Source organism: Ambystoma mexicanum, chromosome 12, assembly GCF_040938575.1.
Source record: "Ambystoma mexicanum isolate Mex_15411 chromosome 12, UKY_AmexF1_1, whole genome shotgun sequence".
NCBI classification, from domain to species: Eukaryota; Metazoa; Chordata; class Amphibia; order Caudata; family Ambystomatidae; genus Ambystoma; species Ambystoma mexicanum.
The window spans coordinates 114,724,529-114,743,610 of NC_090936.1; the positions used below are offsets into that span (position 1 = coordinate 114,724,529).

Here is a 19,082-nt window from a genome sequence, read left to right on the forward strand (position 1 = left end):
CATTTTCCTTTCATCACACCGGACAAGATATTGTTGATGTCTATCATTGGTACCATCACCGGACAAGATATTGTTGATGTCTAGCATTGTTACCATAGGAACATTATGTATACAAAAGAACGCGTGAGCGCTCTGCAGGTATCCTACCTGAGACGCTGCGCTCATCTCTCGCACCATGCTAATTGAGCAAGAAAGCTATAGTACCCTCTAATTTACAGCACGGCACACATTAGCCAGTGCATTTAAAGGTAAGAGGATATGACAAATAAAGATAGCAAATGTTTATTTTTCACGATTGTTCTATTCTTAAGGAGAGCAAAGATTCTCATACCATTCTCATGTAACATTGCAGGATACTATCGCTACGATATCCAACCTATATAGTAGGTTGACACATTTGCAGTAAGGTTAGTATACTGGAAGAGGTAAGCTTCTCACTGAACCCACAAGTGGAATTATAACAGTGAGACAAAGGCTGAGGTTATCAGCACGGTGTTCAGGGTCATTACCTTATGCAGCAACTAATAAGGACAGATTCACTGAACCCAGCTCACATACCATTCCGATTCACCCTCAAACAGAATCACGGTTTCACTAACCCACCATATTGGCTAGCACTAACCAAGGTAATTTGGGCATCCAGGAGGGAGTTCATATGAACTTACTCAACCCGGTAGATACCATTATCTTTACAGAATTAGGATCACTTGGTTTACGAATAAGGTGCAGATGAGGTGTTTATTTGTATTGACTGATATATTTCCATTCTCTCTCCTTGACTATTCTCTACATGTTGTTTTACTGTCATGTGGCCTGCATGTACATCACCATGAATTTGAATTGTGATATGCAATGTTATGACACCTTAATTTGTTTCTCCATATGGAAACGTGATAATACATGTGTTTGAATTGAAACATTGGTTTGGTGTTGATCAATTGTAACAGAAATGCCCTGATGAAGGACCAACTAGTCCGAAAATACATTGGCAGAGATTTGGCATCTGCAAATAAATCGCATTTTATTTTGAAACTACAGAGAATCAACGATTTATGTATGATCTTAGAGATCAAACTTGTAACGTGTGATTAAGCAACTTATTTAAAATGTAAAGAAACCACCCGAGTGGCATTTAGGAAGTGCAGCCCACACTGAAGGCTAATAAGTCTAGGTCTCTTTCGCAATAGTTTTGGGATGTCACCATCCACTCAAGTACTTGCTCAATAAGGAAGATTGAAATATGGATACAATTTGAAGGCAGAAGATCCTGAGCAGTTTAAGCAGTAGTCTAATCACTGAACGTAAGCTCTACTGGAACTAGCCTTACCTTGAGTCCAGATCAGTGAGGTTCTGAAAGAACCAAAGATTGCAAATTCTTTAAGTATTCCAGCAGTGCAAATGTCTTGAAAGAAACCAGAGGCTTGGCAGACTCGTCAGTTGCACCAACTAAGTTTTGGACAGAGTTTCATAAAAACTCTGAATATATCCAATTTTCCAGAGTGGAGAAACAGAACAGTGGTGGGGGGGGGTGGGGGGGGAGGGTATCTGGAAAAGAATATTTTTAAACAGCCAAATTTTACATGGATTACTATTTTTTTGCTGTGGAGAAAAACAAGGTAAGAAAGTTTCTCACAGCTCAGTCGAAGCTGGAACAGACTTGCCCATTGTCAGTTTCACGTTTCATTTAAAATGCCAAAAATTAATTTAGACAGGGCAAATATCGGTGCCATCCATCTACACAGAGGTTGTCAATAGGCAGATGTAACTGGTCCCAATACTTGCAATTTCAATTTTGCTGGGTATCAACAATTGGCCTAACTTGGGCCACCAAGTCAAGCAAGGTTTCTAGCTGATGGGTCACTTTCAGGAGCTATAAAAAAGAGAAACTCAAGTAGTTGGGCTGCTAGCATGTGATCCAAAGTCCCTTTTATTGCCGTTACACTTTAAGGCTAGGAGAACTATCAGGCATTGCAAATTCTAAAAAAATTCCACTAGACCCGCAGGGAGAGTTCCATATTTTATATACTCTAAATAAGAGCAATGCACTTGCCCCAAGGTGACTGGTGACAAAACATTTACCCGTGCTTTTTGTAAAATGGAGCATGTCACCATAAGTGCACTTCATGTTTGCTGCAATGCTGTCAAGCATGCACTTGCCATTTACTGCAACCAAAGTGTGCTTGCATTAAATGAAAAACAAGTTTTTAACATCTGAAGGCAAGCCCCTGCATACTCACACCAGAAATAATATAACCCACTAGGGAAAAAGTCCCAAGACACCGCCCGCAAGGAACACGTTTCTATTCCTACAAAAACAGAAGTACATCCGGCAAGAACTCTGCTGCCACGAACGTTCGGCCAAATTAGGGGTGTGCAGTAAGCTAAAAGGGCACCTGGCATCATCCATGTCATTACATACAGTGAAAACCTGTGAGGCTGGTTAGCGAGACCATATACATAGGCGGCCCACTCCATAGTGGATGCTAGATCATTGGTCCCAGGCTTCTTGCCCATCTCCGTCCACGTGGGTTCTGCTGGGCTCGTCATCCACAGTAGAACAGGACCTAAGCAGCAATTAATTACTTTGAAAACAATGCTACTCTATCACTGTAACAGTGCACCTGGCAGACAAAGATATGGGGCTAGGGGGAGAGCCAAGGTCATGCTAACATGCTTATTTCACTCATTCCCAAATGCACCAGCAACCTCATTTGTCTTCAACCCTCGTTTCGGGCTATAATTTCATGCCTCCCCGGCACCTCGCAGCACAAATCATGTGATCCAAACGTGAAGGCCAGATAGCCTTGCATTCTTCTCTTTTTGATCGATCGGGGGGGTCTTACAGTTTTATGGTCGGTGGTCTGGAGCTTGCTGGCACTGTGGTATATGGGGGTCTTGGAATCAAAGCATAAGAGAGCTGTAGCTCGGACGCTTGGGTGGTAAGGGCAGAGAAGTCCAGGGGCCATACTATCTGTATCATGGGATGATAACTGCCAAGAGGTGCTCTCCCCCTTCTTGTGGCCTTGCAGACCACGTTATTCCCAGGGTGCGAAGGCCTACAGCCTCAGACAATGAAAGGCTTGTAACTCCCTGAAGGTCACTCGTGGTGTGGGTTATGACTGTATAATAATGCCAGCCCAATAGCGACACGTTTGGTGCTTTCGCTACGCTTGGGCCTACATTCCAAAAAGGCTTCCAATAACTAAGATGGCATTCACACTTGCCTGTGCTATATAGCTCATACTGCATACACTACACGATTGTGCACACTCCCTGCTCGGATCCATCATTGGTTTCTCATTCTGAATCACCTTGCAAGGGGTGGGAAGACCCTCTCTCCTTCCAAACATCCCCATAATCGCCAGCAAGGTTGAGTAACATGCAAATGGTACTAGCCCTGCATAAAAACTACTCGCCAATGCTATTGGGTTAGTAGATTTTGCATGCCCTGAGAGTGATGCCTTATTTAACAGGATCACTTCATCAGCCTTTTCATAAGAAAATATGGAGTTTATCAACATGCTACCATGAAATTCTGATTATTATGGTTTTGTGACAAGTCACATCCGGCAACATTGTTCTGCAAGTGCAGCAAGGCTTTCCAGTTACTTCTCAATGTTACTTGCCATCACTCGATGCATAGGAGTTCTCTCTACTATGAAGATCGGAGGAAGGCCCCAAAGCACATTTTGTGGTTCCTTAATTTGACAGCCACATTTGGGTGGTTATAATAAAATTAAAAAGTTAATTTGATCATGTAAAAATACAACACAAATACTATTACATTTCAAATGGTATTTACGATGTTTCGCTTCTATACTTTTAAATGCTAAAAAGGTTAGATTTTAAATTATTTCACAATGTATCGATTTCTCATTTAATTGTGGGTAATACTACAGTCTCTGTAGCTACACTGTCCCTTATTAGTTCACCAGGGCTTCCAATCGCTATATAACCACGTGAATAGTTTGCAATTACAAACGATTAACTATCCAAACTATGGTAGCGATATTTTAAGTATTTCTTTTTGTAACACTTTCAACAAACCAATCCTTGCTTTGAGGGTTTACGACTCTGCAAAGATTAGTGGTGAAGGTAGTTATTAATGGAGGTGAGATAAGGGTGAGCCCAATCCAGATTTGGTCTATATTCATTCACAGTGGATTGTTCTCCAACCCTCCCTATAGGACCCATTTATACATTTTGCCATCAAAAGCATGTACCAATGATATTGGTGCTGCACCCTGCTTGTACACAAATGTCTATGTATTTAAACATTCTAAAATAATAGACATTTTAATCTCTTGATTTTTACTAAACAGAAGAAAATAGGCTTTCTTTCAAGTCCTTGCAGGGCTTCGCTAGTTGAGGTGAATTCGGAGCTTCAGCAGGGCTTCACTGGGCAAACTAACGGTCCAGGAGTTGCAGCATGTTAGGCAAAGTTTGTATGAAGTACCCTCTGGGACCACTACACACAATTAGGACTACAGTTGTAAGCAAGACCAACCTTTGGTACAAGTCTGTACCACACAGTTTTTGGTAGCGAGCTGAGCAGCCAGGCTCATCTCAAGAGGGAATGTGAGCTTGTAATGAGGTTACACAGAGGTCTACAATCACAAGTATTCAAATAGACTCTCGTACTCAAGGTTTCTTGATAAAAAAAGAACGACTGTTCTTGGTCCTCGTTAGGAAGACTGTAGGCAGTACCCTTTGGGTGCACTACAATAACCCTGACCTCCTGGCAATAGGGACCCAACCTTTGGTATACGTCTGAACTGGTAGTGTGGCTGAGCAGACAGGCTTATCTCAAGTGGGGTCAATGTGAGCAGTAATGGAAGACACAGTTTAACAGTACAGTTATTCAAATAAACACTTACACTCAAAGTTTCTTGCTAAAACAATTATTAATTTATTTCACAGTCAGTTATACACGCCTTCTTCAGAAGGGAGCAAAATATGTAACAATTAAAAGATACTTCAAAACACTCTTAGTTTCTCTTAATCAGATGATACCGAATGGTACACAGACACGTCCTACACCGTAAGGTGACTTAAATAGCTAGGACACTGGACACTGATTTATCACTGGAACATTTAGAGCAACACTGAGTTTGGTGTAAAAGATAGAAATAGAGGAATAAAACAAAGGTTAACAAATAATTCCTAAACGGGTAAGTACTTTTGAAACATTCCAATGTTCAGTAAATTAACCCTTTCTTTGGGAAAGGATAAAGCAGAGTCCGAGGTAAGAAGAGTCACTCAGGGAGCCAGGACAGCCAATGTTAATGGCACAATGTCTAGGGGAGCTGAAGATCTTCTTTGAAGGTAGTTAAAAAGTCTTGCACAGTATTGTTTTTAGAAATGTTTGTAGAAAATAGAACACTTGAAGGGCCACAAGCTGAGAGACTTGTTAGGGGGCAAAGCTTTAGCAACTCTGCAAGGTAACCAAGACAGGTCTCAACTGAGAGCAAGCAAGGCTACACAACAAGAGGTAAGTTCGGGGACTTTACAGACTTTACAGTACCTCTGGTTAGAAGAAATGGTTCCAGCTGGCTTCTGTTCCTGTACATCTCTGCAGATCCTGTTGTTCCTGAGCCTCAGTCGTGGGGACAAGAGGGAGGATGTCTGGGGACTGCTACTCTGCAAAGGGAAGGTCAGCGGGAGCAATGGGCACACTTCAATTCAGCTGTTCTTTGGTGTTTCAGCCCCTCACGTCTGACAGCAAATAGCAACGCAGCGGTTCTCAGATACTACTTCAGACTTTCCTTGCATCTGGGGTCCAGCACTCTGTTGAGGTGGCTCAGGCTTGGTCAGTGCTGCATCAGGGAAGTCCGGCGGATCTTCCTAGCGCTCGGGTCCAACTTAAAAGCAACGCACATAATCTGGTGTTCCTCTCCCAGGCACTTCGGTTCCAGCAGCAGTGGAAATGTAGCCAGCTCCCAGAGGATGTCCAGACGGGCTTACTTTGGAGTTGATTGGTCCCACCAACTCAAAAGGGAGAAGTCGTCCTTGCAGGACTTCTCTAGTCGAGGTGAATTCGGAGCTTCAGCAGGGCTTCACTGGGCAAACTAACGGTCCAGGAGTTGCAGCATGTTAGGCAAAGTTTGTATGCAGTACCCTCTGGGACCACTACACACAATTAGGACTACAGTTGTAAGCAAAACCAACCTTTGGTATAAGTCTGTACCACACAGTGTTTGGTAGTGAGCTGAGCAGCCAGGCTCATCTCAAGAGGGAATGTGAGCTTGTAATGAGGTTACACAGAGGTCTACAATCACAAGTATTCAAATAGACTCTCATACTCACGGTTTCTTGGTAAAACACGTATTAATTTATTACACAGTCAGAAAACATTCACTAAAAGGAGGCAATCAATATCACAGGAAAATATACTACATTACTTCACACTTTCAGGTTCTGAGGCATTTAAACTACTTTGAAGGAGGAGCAAAATGGCATTCAGAGCATTTGAAGTAGGGGCAAAAAGGCATAGGTTAATAAAACTAATAGAGTTACTCTTCAACAGTGCAAATAGTTTGAGTTCACCAGAGTAGAGGTTCCAATGCAACCTTAGGCCATAGTCAATGGGATAGAGTCTTGTATAAGAAAAACGGTTATGGTAGTTTTAACGGAAAAGTCTTTGCCACGGTTCTCAGAAGTAATTCATAGAAGAAAGGTTTGTATGTCGGGTCACAAGCTGAACAGACCTTTAAGTTGCCAAAGTTTCACGCATTTTCGCAGTGAGAGGCAAGTTCTCTCGGTCAGGTTTTCACAGTACCTTAGATTGAAGAAAAAGATGCAGCTGAAGACTTCAGTTCCTGGCAGTCCCTGCCGTTCTCGCCGTTCCTGAGCCTCAGTCGTGGGGACAAGAGGGAGGATGTCGGGGGACTCCTGCACTGCACGGGGACTGGTCGTAAAGCTGGCAAATCTTCGATTCCAGTAGCTGTCAAGCACACAAACTGGTGTCCTTCTCCCTAGCTATTCGGTTTCCTGCAGCACGGAAAATACATCTAGCTCTGAGAATGGTGTCTAGGTGGCTTATGAGTTGATTGGTCTGACCAACCCAAAGGGAGAAGTCGTCCTTGAAGGGTTCTCCGTCGAGATGAAATTGGCGATTTTGACCTGCAGCAGGGCTTCACCGGGCAATCCAACGGTCCAGGAGTTGCAGCAGCCGTCCTCTTCCAGCTTGTCTTTGGCTCTTTCGTTCCAGTGGTCGACTCTGCCTTTCAATCCAAGAGACTCACCTTTTAAACATTTTTCCCCCATTCATTCCAGCCTAGCTGCCACTCACCCAGCAGGATGGCTGCCCTTGCCGGACAGTCAGCCAGCCAATCACGCCAGAGTGCCTTTCGCTCTCGTAGGAGACTAAGCGCAGGGAGTTTCGGGCACCTCCCTCACTTCCTGCCCACCCCAGACATCTGGCCGACAGAAGTGGTCTTCAGTCCTGAAGCCCACCAAAGGCGTAGGAACAAAGGGACCAAACGTGTTTGGTTGGTTTCCAACTGGTAAACACAGACTGCCAAATGTAGCTTTCAATGACTTCTTCCTGGACGCTGTCCAGATGTGAATTCAAGCTTGGAATTGTGATTCTGGTTAGGCAAGATTGCTGTTAATCTCCATGCAAATTACAACAGTTCTGTTATCAGAGTTACTTTTCTGTGCAATCATGGTCACAAGCGCTTCAAAACTATGGATCACTGCCACACTATATTGCAGTGGTTGGCAACCTGTGGTATTACAGGTGCTTTGATTTATGACTCAACAGCCCTACCCAGCATAGTCAACGCTGAGGAATTATGGGAACCGAGGCAAAAACATCTAGATGGCCCCATGATGCCTACCACTGCTAAATGTTTTCATGGAATGGCAATAAACTGTTTACCATCGGTTTTACATCATCGCAGAAGCCATTTCTTGGTTTGGTTTCTACAATTCTACATGAAATGGGGAAAACCACTTCCAATACTGACCAAATGTGTGGGGCCACTCTACCCTGAATGAACAAGGGCAAATGAACTATTATATGGGATGGTCCACTCAAGAGGATCTACAAATATGTGAGCTCTTTGTGCCTTAGCAGAGTTGAAATAGCATTATGGATCAGCTCAACAGCTCCAAAATGCCAGGCGATTCTCCTCTGAGTTTCTCAATTTGTAGGCATCAATCTACACACACAGAGAAAATGATCCATTGTCCTCTACTGAGAACAAACAAGGCCAAAATAATCTGGTCGCCCGGTATTGAAAAATGAACGCATGTGCATTTAACCCATACCAAACAATACAAACTATATTTATGCCTCAAGTTGAAATGTGGCATCCACTATGCTGCTGCTCACTTTAAAGGATTCAGAGCGATTTACAAAAAAAGTACGTACCAATATGCAAGACTAGTCAGTCCATGAAAGAACTAAGAAAATATATTGCAATTCAATGCAGTGTGGCAATACGCAAAAATAGCAAAGACAAGTCATGACATAAATCCAAACTGGAAACAAACTCTGATGTTATGCAGCAATATGAATCATTGATATAGTGTGCCTTTGACTGCAATAAAAAGAGCTACAAAAGATACCCCTTTGAACGTGCACCGTGCTTGAATTGCTGGACGTTTCACCCAATCTTCTAGCAGGTGAGGTGCACAGTTGTGTGAATTGTGTCCTAGGTTAAAGCAAGTTAAGCTCTGTCATAATCTTGCAACATACTCCAATTTTGTAAAAAAAGGCGCCCCGTTGGACACTTCCGTCACCAAGCTTCCACAGCCAAGTACTTGGCCATTTACCTATGACGTTAGTTATAGAATCAATGTGGGAATGTGTTGCTATCCATGAAAAACAAAGACGTGGCATATACAGGATTCCCTTTCATATTGGGGACTCGAGTAATTATGCACACATTTGTGGCCTTCTAGGTCTGGTGTATTTATGCTGCGTACATTTTCTACATTTCATTAGGTGGGATTTTGCATTTGTGATAATCTGTGCCTGGATCTCACAAAATATTTTAACATCGAGGAACAAGCTCATATTAAAGGCAAAATTGAGCTCCATTGGAACAAGATGTTGAACAGCACAACTATTTCCATTGTGTACAATTTCTTGTCCCGTGCGCCCACTTCAAGCAGGTCACTACCCTAACATTAAGAAAAAAAATGTATTTGATTTGTCATCTATAAGGCGCTTCTACAACGAAACAGTGTTTCAAAGCACCACAAGGGAAGGGAACAAGGGAGAAAAATAAACTATGAAAATAAAGATTAACTAGAAACAGTGGTCCTACTAAGCCTTGTGATATTCAAGCATACAAATGCAGAGAAAAGAAAAGGAAAAAAGGGGGATGGGTGAGAGTAAATGCTATTAGGGTTCCCTAGAAGAGGGAGTGCCAGAGATGCCCGTTGGGGAGGGGGGGGTGGCAAAAGGTAAGTGCATGGGCGCAGACAACCCAGGGGAAGAGGGAGGTCTACCACCCAACGGGTAAGAGGTGAAAGTACCAGACAGGCGGGTGTGGGCCAGTGCAAGGGGCAAAAGCGCAGAAGGCCAGGACACGAGAGAGTCTGGAGTTGTTTGTGGGAGAGGGAGGGAGAGAGGGAGGGAGGTGGAGGGAGAGAGAGATCTGCCCCCAGCTTTCTGCTTGGAGAAGCGATTGATAAGCAGAGTTGGAGCCAGAAAATCAAAGGGATCTGGAAGGAGAGTATTTAGTAAGAGTTGGGGGTAGCCTTGTGGATAATGTAGAGGGTCTCAAATTTGATTCTTGCAACAATCTGGAGCCAGTAGAGAGATTTTAGGACTAGAGCAATACCGTCCCAGGAGTTGATAAATCTTGCAGCCCTATTTTGGATTTGTTGGAGAGGACGAAGCAAAGAGACCGGTTAAGGAAGAGGCTGTTAAAGTAATCTAGCCTGGGGAGGAGCAGAGCTCTTGAGACATAGTGTTTCTGGAGGAAGTTGAGGAAAGGGGGAATGCATTTAAGGAAGTGAAGTTGGAAGCGGGCCTTCTTGGCAAGGTCCAAGATGTGAGGAGTAAAGGAGAGAGAGGAGTCGAAGATGACCCCGAGATGTCTGGCCTCAGTGGAAAGAGAAGGCGGCAAGCCCCTAGAAGGCGGCCAGTGTGCAGCAGGGAAACAAGGAGCAGGTGTCCCAATAGGCAAACTCTCAGTCTTACAGGCAATAAGACAATAAGACATATCATTGGAGGTGCACCAAGACTGAATACTAGACAGGCAGTATGGGATGATAGAGGAGGAGGAAGAAGAAGAGGGGGGCTTGAAGAAGAGTTGTGCATCATCAGTGTAACAATGTGAGCAAGAGGTGCTAGGTAGATGGTGAAGAGCCAAGGCATGAGGAACACCACAAGTAGAGGGTGGAGGAGGAGAAGGAGCTAGGAGCACCTGGAAGGGGTGGTCAGTAAGAAAGGAGGTCAACAAATCCAGTACGCGGTCTGAGATACCAAGTGTATCTTGGAGCCACTGTATGAAGATAAAATGGTTGAACATGTCAAAGGCAGAAGAGAGGTCAAGCAGAATGAGAACTGCAGGAGAGTTAGAGTTATGATTTGCAAGAAGTTCTTCATGGGTGTACAGCAGAGCCCCTGGATGCCCGGAATCCAGATTGATGGTCATGTAAACAACCAGCGCTCAGTGTGTTGGGTCAGTTGGGGGATGACCAACTTCTCCAAGAGTTTCCCAAGGAAGGGTGTAGTAAAGATAGGGCGGTAGTTGGGCGGACAAGATGGGCCGGAAGGCGGCTTTTTTTAGAATGGGGTGCACAAGGGAGTACTTGAGAGAAAAAAGGAAAGCACCAGTTGCGCTAAGTGGTTACAGAAGTCAGCAAGAGCCGGAGCGAGGGAGGAAATGTATTTTATTTATTTATTTACTGACATTTGTATGCTGCCTAAATACCGGCGTTTCCAGGCGCCACAAGACAAGATGGGGGGGTGTTAAGGCGGGGGACATGGAAAGCTAAAGAAACAAAGGAACGGTTATATTGGCCTTGTGACAATCATACAGTGCAAGTGCATGACAATGTGAAAAGTGCAAGGGGGTGGGGGATAGAGGGAGAAGTGCAGAGTGGGGTACCCACACAGGTGTGGACAGGCAAGTGTTGGTCAGGCCAAGGCAGCAAGTAACAGGGGAAAGAGGGAGGGGAGTAAGAGTGCAGTGGACAAGGAGGACTAAGTTGCCATAGTCCGGGAAAGGGAGCCTGAGTGAAAGTGCTGGCAAAGTATGCTGGGAGGGACTGGTGGGGTGGTCTGGTACCTGTGAGACTCTGAAGGGACCAGAACCCAGTCACAGCGGCAGGCGGCGAGTTTAGCCAGGGGGAGAGGGAAGGAAGAGGAGAAAAAGAAGGTCTTGAGCCCGATCTTAAGTTCTGGAAACTTCTCAAGTCTCATGGTTGGACAGAGGCTGTTCTAGAGGGAGGAGCCAGCTGAGGAAAGGGATATATCTCCCACGCTCTGCTTGGAGAAACGTTTGACTTGCAGAGAGTTGAAGCAAGAAGATTGAAGGATTCTGGCTGGGAGTTTTTCAGGAGATAGAGCTGGATAGAGGTCCCAGGCCCCAGATAGCCTTGTGGATGATGCAGAGGGTTTTGAATTTGATCCTTGCAGTCACCGGGAGCCAGTGGAGAGATTTTAGGGCTGGAGAGATGCGGCACCTGGGCTTGAAGCCAAGGATAATCCTTGCAGTCCTATTCTTGATTAGTAGGAAGGGGCGAAGGGAGGTAAAAGGAAGGTTGAGGAAGAGGCTATTGCAGTAGTCAAGCCTAGAGCGAGCCAGGGCTCTGGAGACATTGAGCTTCTGGGGATAAATTAGAATGCCACTGAGAAGATGAAGCTGAAAATTGGAATTCTTGTCAAGGTCTGGGATGCGTGGAGCGAAAGAAGAGTCAAAGATGAAGGTTTTTTGCCTCACAAGTGGGTGGGAGGACCCAAGGAGTCTGGCCAGAGTGATGGGGAAACTATGAGCAGGCGTCCCAATGAGAAGGATCTCTGTCTTACTGGCGTTGAGGCAGAGATCATTGGCAGAGTACCATGCCTGAATAGCAGTTGGGTATAAGGGAAGAGTTGGTGGTAGTAGGGGACAACTATTTGGATGAGATCATCATAGAGCGGACTACTCTAGATATCTCATCCGTTTTGATAGGTGAGAAGGAGAGAGTGGGTGGAAGAGGTTCCAAGGGAGGAAGGGGGACAGCAGTGAGGGAACGAGGGAGGGGAGGAAGAGAGTTCAGAATGTCCAGAGTTTTGGAAGAGAAATGGGTGGCCAGTGCAGTGCAAAGGGCCTGAGAAGGAGGAGGAGTGGTGGAGATTGAAGATGGATTGGCTAGTTCCTTGCAGATTTTGGAGAGTTCAGCCATGTTGTTAAAGGCTCCAGAGATACAGGCCTGGATGTGAGCCCTCTTCTTGGAGCGAATAGAGAGAGTATTGCCTTTGGAGTAGGTGACATGCTAGTTTGTGAAGGGATTAGCCCAAGGTCTGCCACTTCCATTCAAAAGTACTGCACTTGTGTTTCAGAGCGGCAAGATCTGAATCGTACAAGCTGTTATGCTTGGAGGCAGGGGTAAGAATATCGAGACTGTTAGAGATAGCAAGATAGAGATTGGCAAGGACAGTCAGCGAGAGTCAAGAGGAGCGGGATGAAGGTGGAGGCAAATGCAGCAGCTGACACCCGTTTTGTCAGACAGATGACCGCAAAGGCGGCTGGCACTGCTGGTGGAGGCTCGGTCAGGGGACTGAGAGGTCCCGAATGAAGAGAGGAGAGTGGTCAGACCAAGAAAGAGGGTTAGTGAGGGGGTTGGAAAATGGGAAATAGCAGGGATGAATTAATCAAGAGTGTTTCCGGCAAACTGTGTAGGGCCGGAGCGGAGGATAGGGAGGCAGAAAGAGGTACAGAGATCACAGAAGAGTGAAAAAGCAGGAACAGTGGAATCAAGGTGGATGTTGAAATCTCCAAGGAGGAGGAGTTTAGAGGTAGAGGTCAGAAGGTGAAGTCAGCCCATTCCGAGAGGAAGACAGACACTGGGCCAGGGAGTCTGTAGATAGTGGCATGGGTGAGAGAGAGTCAGAGAGACACCAAGCTTGCAGGCAAGACTTTAAAAGAAGGAGTAGGGCTGGGTGGGTATGCGTGAGATGGGGACCCACTCAGGGAAGATTAGGGATAGCCACGCAAAGTCGGTTGGGCCAGGGCTTGGGAGAGCATCTTGTAGCAGTCAGGGAGAAGAGTCAAAAGCAATGACCGAGCTGGCATTGAGTCACGTCTCGATGAGAGCGAGGACGTTGAGATCTAAGTCTTCAAGAAAGAGGCAGATGCCAGAGGAATGTTTGACAACAGATCAAGCATTCAGAGTGGCCAAGTGTAGCAGGTCACCACCTTTGAAGATTTTCTGAGGAGGGGTACAGAGGGGTGGGTACACCAGTCAGATGTGGTGAAGGAGGTGCAGAGAGGAAGGAGAAGAAGCGAGTCAAAGAGAAAAGGATTGGGTTGAGGACCCTGGGCCGTGACAGAGCCATTGTGATACACAATGATGCACCTACAGGACGAGAAGTGCACCAAGAGTACTTCCAATCTAGAGCCACCATTAATGGGTGAGGATGAAAAAGGGGAGGGTAGAGATCAGGAGAGGTCCATGGGTCTGAGAAGGGACTGATAAGAGGAATCGGTGATAATCTGTCTGGAAGTATCACCAACGTAGGTGTCAGCGATGGGTAGGCCAGGAGATCTTTAAGCTTTTTTCTTCGAGTGACAGGAGGGATAACAGTTAGAATAGACGAGGGAGATGGAGTGCCATAGATGTGGAGGTGTGGGGGTTTTGGGGGACAGAAGGAGAGGCTACGCAGGCAATTCACCAGGCGGCCAAGCATGTCTGCGCCCTACAATGAATAAGGTCCCACAATCATGACAATATGTATTCCTTCCCATACTGTATAACGTGGGTTCAATTTCCAAAGAGGTTAATATCTTAATGTACTCCTCGTTCAGTTATTGGTGACGCACCACTGACCATTGTAGGATGCACAGCAAAGCCCCAAAGGACTAGATGTGTAGTTCGAATGAACCCGACACAAGAGAAACCGGCTAATGTGTTGTAGGACGCAGGGATAGGGCTAACTAACAGCAATGCTGACTAATCAGAACAGTAGCTACTTGAAGTTCATATGCTTTTTCAGTAAAACAAGAACAGTACAAAAAGTAATGAACTTACCGTAGTGAAGAGTTCAACCAAAGGCACGTCAATTTTACCAAATAGTATGGTACGAAAAAGGAAAGGACGTACCAATATATTGAAGTTATATATGCAGTAAGAGAAAGAACTTTGCGAGCAAAACCCTCTAAAAATAATCTGGATCAAAGATCAAGTTATGATAAAAGATGCATGCAGGGTTTGGGGCAGGCAGAAGAGTAGCATGTGGGTACATTAAAGCAGAAAGATCGTGTCCACCTCTATTCAAAACCCATACCTGGTAGTGTTCGTCTGACGGCTCAGGTGTGTGGCAGTTAACATGGGAGAGGTCCGCCAGCACCCAGGGCAATAACATACACTTCCGGATTAGAGGATCCGACTCCCCATAGGCATAGTCGCGCACCACTTCCTCTGCAGGAATAGAAGAAGATACTGTGGAGATCTTGGTGCTGCTCATAACTCACTTCACAGGCTTTCATGGCAGCAAAACTGCAGCCAAATAGGTCTAAGAAGCGCAATCAATTGAGAAATAACCTAACCAAAGACAATGTACCGGCTGAAACTCAAGGTCTGCCCAACAGGAAGCGATGCTCAAAATTTACACTTAAGAAGTTGTAAAACTTTACAAATTAACTTTTTTACTCATTTTGTCAACTACACATGCAATAATAGTTCCGCTTGATTGAACTAACACCTCTTACAGTAATGATATATTTGTCTGCTTAGCATATAGACTATGCTTGTGGACTACAACCCATCTAAACAATAAGCTAGTGCAGAAAGCACAAAACGCAGGTGATGCATATTCTTTATTTCAAAGTCAAGAAAGGAAGGTTAGCAGCTGTAGTTTGGTTTATATTTCATCCTGATTGACATTTTTGGGATAGAGTTAGGGAAGAAAGAACCCTCAATCGACCATTATAAAACATCTCCTAAAAAAAGCAAAAACGAAAACAGCACATATATTCACCAAATACCAATAGCAAACTCAATGAAAGTCATGATTTCATTTTCACCTTGAGAAAGAAATACAGGACTCCTCAACATTAACTTTAGGAAACTGGGACACAATTTGAACAATATTCTTGTTGGATCAGCACATCAGATTGTTAGTATCCTCAAAAGGAACAAGTTACGTACCTGTAACTGTTGTTCTCCAGCATGGGTCTGGCATGGATTCACATGCTCATGAATATTCCCCGTCGTCAGGCTGGGAATCCTCTCGTCAGGCTGGGAATCCTCGGTAAAGAAAAAACCAGTATCAGTTTCGTTTCTGATCTGTCTTTCGTAGTAATAACCAATCACTGATCTCTGCGTCATACTGACCACAGCCAATGACTGCCCTCTACCTAAGCCCCGCCTCTGGCAGCCATCTTCAGATTTGGAAGCACGTGAAGTGGCAGTATGACCAAGTGAAGAGCCGCAGAGGGTTAGGCGGGAGGGTTCGCATGTGAATCCATGCCAGACCCATGCTGGAGAACAACAGTTACAGGTAAGTAACTTGTTCCTTCTCCAGCATGGGGTCTGGCATGGATTCACATGCTCATGAATAAAGAATACATAGCAGTACACACATGCACAACCACGGGAGGTGGCAAAGGCTCAACAGTAAGCATCACATCAAACTCAACATTAAGCATCTTACCTCCTCACCAGGCTCACCTCAGGCGAACAGGTTGCGCAGCACTGCTTGGCCGACCCTGGACTCCTCCCTTGAATCCTGGTCGACGCAGTAGAATTTCGTGAAGGTGTGCGTCGACCTCCACGTAGCAGCCCTGCATATGTCCAGCAGGGGCACACCAGATAGGAACGCCGTGGTAGCTGCGATCGCTCTGGTGGAATGGGCTCTCAGACGGCCAGGCAGCGGTCGGTTTGCCAACCGGTGACAGTACATGATACAGCCGGAGAGCCATCTGGAAATGGAAGCCTTCGAGAGAGCCTTCCCCTGATTGACAGGTCCAAAGTTCACAAAGAGTTGTGACGTCTTCCGAAAACACTTCGTGCGGTCCACGTAGAACTTCAGCGCTCTAGCCACATCCAGCGAGTGCAAAGTCCTCTCAGCCGGCGACGAAGGCGACGGGAAGAACACAGGCAACACCAAGGGTTCGTTGAGATGGAAGTCCGACGGTACCTTGGGCATGAAGGAGGGGTGCGTCCTGAGCACTACCCTCGTGTCGTGAAAAGTCAAGTACGGGGCCTTGCAGGAAAGGGCCTGGATCTCCCACTCGTCGTGCGGAGGTGATGGCCACAAGAAACGCTGATTTCCACGACAGAAATTTCAACGGAGCTGAGTGCAGAGGCTCGAACGGAGGTCCCATGAGTTTGGTCAGCACCACGTTGAGCTCCCACGCCGGGGCCGGAGCCTTCACCGGCGGGAACGATCTGAACAGTCCCTTCACGAACTCTTTCACCAGACGATGAGACCACAAGGACGTCCGCCCGTGGTTCTGGTGTATCGGGAGATCGCAGCAAGATGAATCTTGATGGACGCGTGTGCCAGTCCAGCTTTGGCCAGCGTCAGCAGGTACGGCAGTACTTGGGGGGCCGTAATCCGTAGAGGGTTAATATTCTGTGCGTGGCACCAGACAGAGAACCTCTTCCATTTGTGTCCGTAGCATTTAAGAGTCGAGGACGCCCTGGCCTTTGCAAGAACCTCTCTGCAGTCGGCCGGTATGTCGTATCCTCCAAACTCTAGCGCTGCAGGAGCCAGGCCTGCAAGTTCAGCGATTTCGGGTCGTGGTGGAGGATGGCGCCTCCTTCTCTGGAGAGTAGTTCCGCGTCCACCGGCAGCTTGATTGGCGGGGACGCTGACAAGTCCAGAAGGTCCGGGAACCATATCTGCCTCGGCCACGCAGGTGCGACGAGGATCATCCTGCACCGTGACCTCTTGAGCTGGTTGACGAGCCGGATTAGCAGTGGCAAAGGAGGGAACGCGTAGAGGAACAGGCCCTCCCAGGGGAACGAGAAAGCATCGCCCATGCTCCTCGCCTGGGGAAACCTGCTGGCGAACCTCCGGCACTTGGAGTTCGTCGCCGTCGCGAACAGGTCGATCTGGGGTGTGCCCCACCGTCGGAAGAGGCGATCCACTAGATCCTGCCGTAGCTCCCACTCGTGGCACGAGCGCAGCTCCCTGCTGAGTGAGTCGGCGATGGTGTTTTTTATCCCTGCCAGATGAAACGGCACCAGAAATATCCTTTGGGCGATGGCCCAATGCCACAGGTCCTGCGGCTCCTTGGACAGTGCTGGGGACCTGGTTCCGCCCTGTTTCCTGATGTAAAACATGGTGGTGGTGTTGTCGGTGAAGATCCTCACCACCTTGCCCTTGAGGGACGGAAGGAAGGACTTGAGGGCCCAAAACACTGCACGGAGCTCCAGGACGTTGATATGTAGGGATTTCTCCGTCGGGAGCCAAAGGCCTCTTGCGTGCAGATTTTCGGTGTGCGCTCCCCACCCTTCCAGGGAGGCATCCGTGGTCACTGTCTCCTGGTGGGCTGGGGTCTGGAAGTCCAAGCCCGCCGTCAGATGCGCGCGGGTGCCCCACCACAGGATCGCTCGTCGGAAACTCTCGTCGAGTGTGATCCTTTCCTCGAAGCTGCCCGTCGTTTGGATCCAGCGCGCATCCAGGAACTCCTGCAACGGGCGCATCCGGAGCCTGCACATGGGAATGAGGTAGATGCAGGAAGACATCATTCCGAGGAGGGACTTCATGGACCTCACCTTGGCCGCGTCGGCCACCAACATCCGCTGCACCTTGCCCAGGATGGTCCTGGTCCTCTCCTCCGACGGGGAGGCCAGAAGGGACACTGTGTTGAGCCTCGCTCCCAGAAACAGAGCGTCTTGCGCGGGTACCAGGTGGGATTTGGCGTAGTTCACGGAGAATCCCAGGTCCGTGAGAAGTTGGGCGGTCCTTGCCGTGTGAACCACGGCGAGCTCCCTCGTCTTGGCTCGGATGAGCCAGTCGTCCAGGTAGGGGTAGACGTGGACCCCCTCGCGGCGCAGCTGCGCCGCCACCGGTGCGAGGCACTTGGTGAATACCCTGGGTGCCGACCGTAGTCCGAAGGGGAGGGCTTTGAACTGGTAATGACGCCCATGGACCACAAACCTGAGGAATTTTCGGTGCCCCTTTAGGATGGGAATATGGAAGTAGGCATCCTCCAAATCCAACGACGACAGGAAGTCTCCTTCCTCCAGCTGACCCAGGACGTGCTGGAGGGTGACCATCTGGAACTTCTGCGCCTTGATGAACTTGTTCAGACGTCGCAGGTCCAGGATGGGGCGCCATCCCCCCGTCTTCTTCTTCACGAGGAAGTATCTCGAGTAAACTCCGGAGCCCCGAAGCCTCTTTGGGACGAGTTCGATGGCGCCCTTCCTGAGCATCGCTTTTACCTCCAGGAGAAGTTGAGGGACGTGAAGTTCTTTCCTGGCCATGGGGGGGGACGCGCGGGCACCTTCTCTGGAACTCGAGCGCGTGGCCCCGGGCCAAGGCGTCTAGCACCCAATGGTCGGTGCAGATGGACTCCCACACGCTGACGAAGCTCGCCAGCCGGCCTCCCACCGGGGTGCTTCGGTGGGGGCCCGACCCCACGGCCGGTTCAATCCTGCTTCGACGAGGCTTTGCCGCCTTGACCTCCTTGGCGACGACGGCGGGGTCCGCCAGACTTGCCTCGTCCTCTGTAGGCCTCCTGAGACGACGAGCGGGCCGCTTGACGGTAGGTGGAGAAACCGCCGCCGGAACCTTTGGAGGCGCCCTTGCCTCCGCTGCTCCGAAAGGGCGTCCGTCGTTGTTGCAGAACTCCCAGGGCCCGGGCCGTCTCAGTGTCCGCTTTAATGGCCTGAAGGGAATCGTCCACTGTTTTCCCAAACAGGTTGTTCCCATCGAAGGGCATTTCCAGGACTCTGGTCTGAAC

The 19,082-nt window shown here is 47.5% G+C and overlaps 1 protein-coding gene across 1 annotated transcript in view; it reads right to left on the reverse strand.

Annotated features, from left to right (window-relative positions):
• The window catches only part of TTLL12 (tubulin tyrosine ligase like 12), a 498,173-nt gene that overhangs the window by 248,243 nt on the left and 230,848 nt on the right, over positions 1–19,082 (reverse strand). The window contains exon 5 of the mRNA XM_069628126.1: positions 14,453–14,586. Coding sequence (XP_069484227.1) covers positions 14,453–14,586 — 134 coding nt within the window. The remainder of the gene's footprint in view (positions 1–14,452; positions 14,587–19,082) is intronic.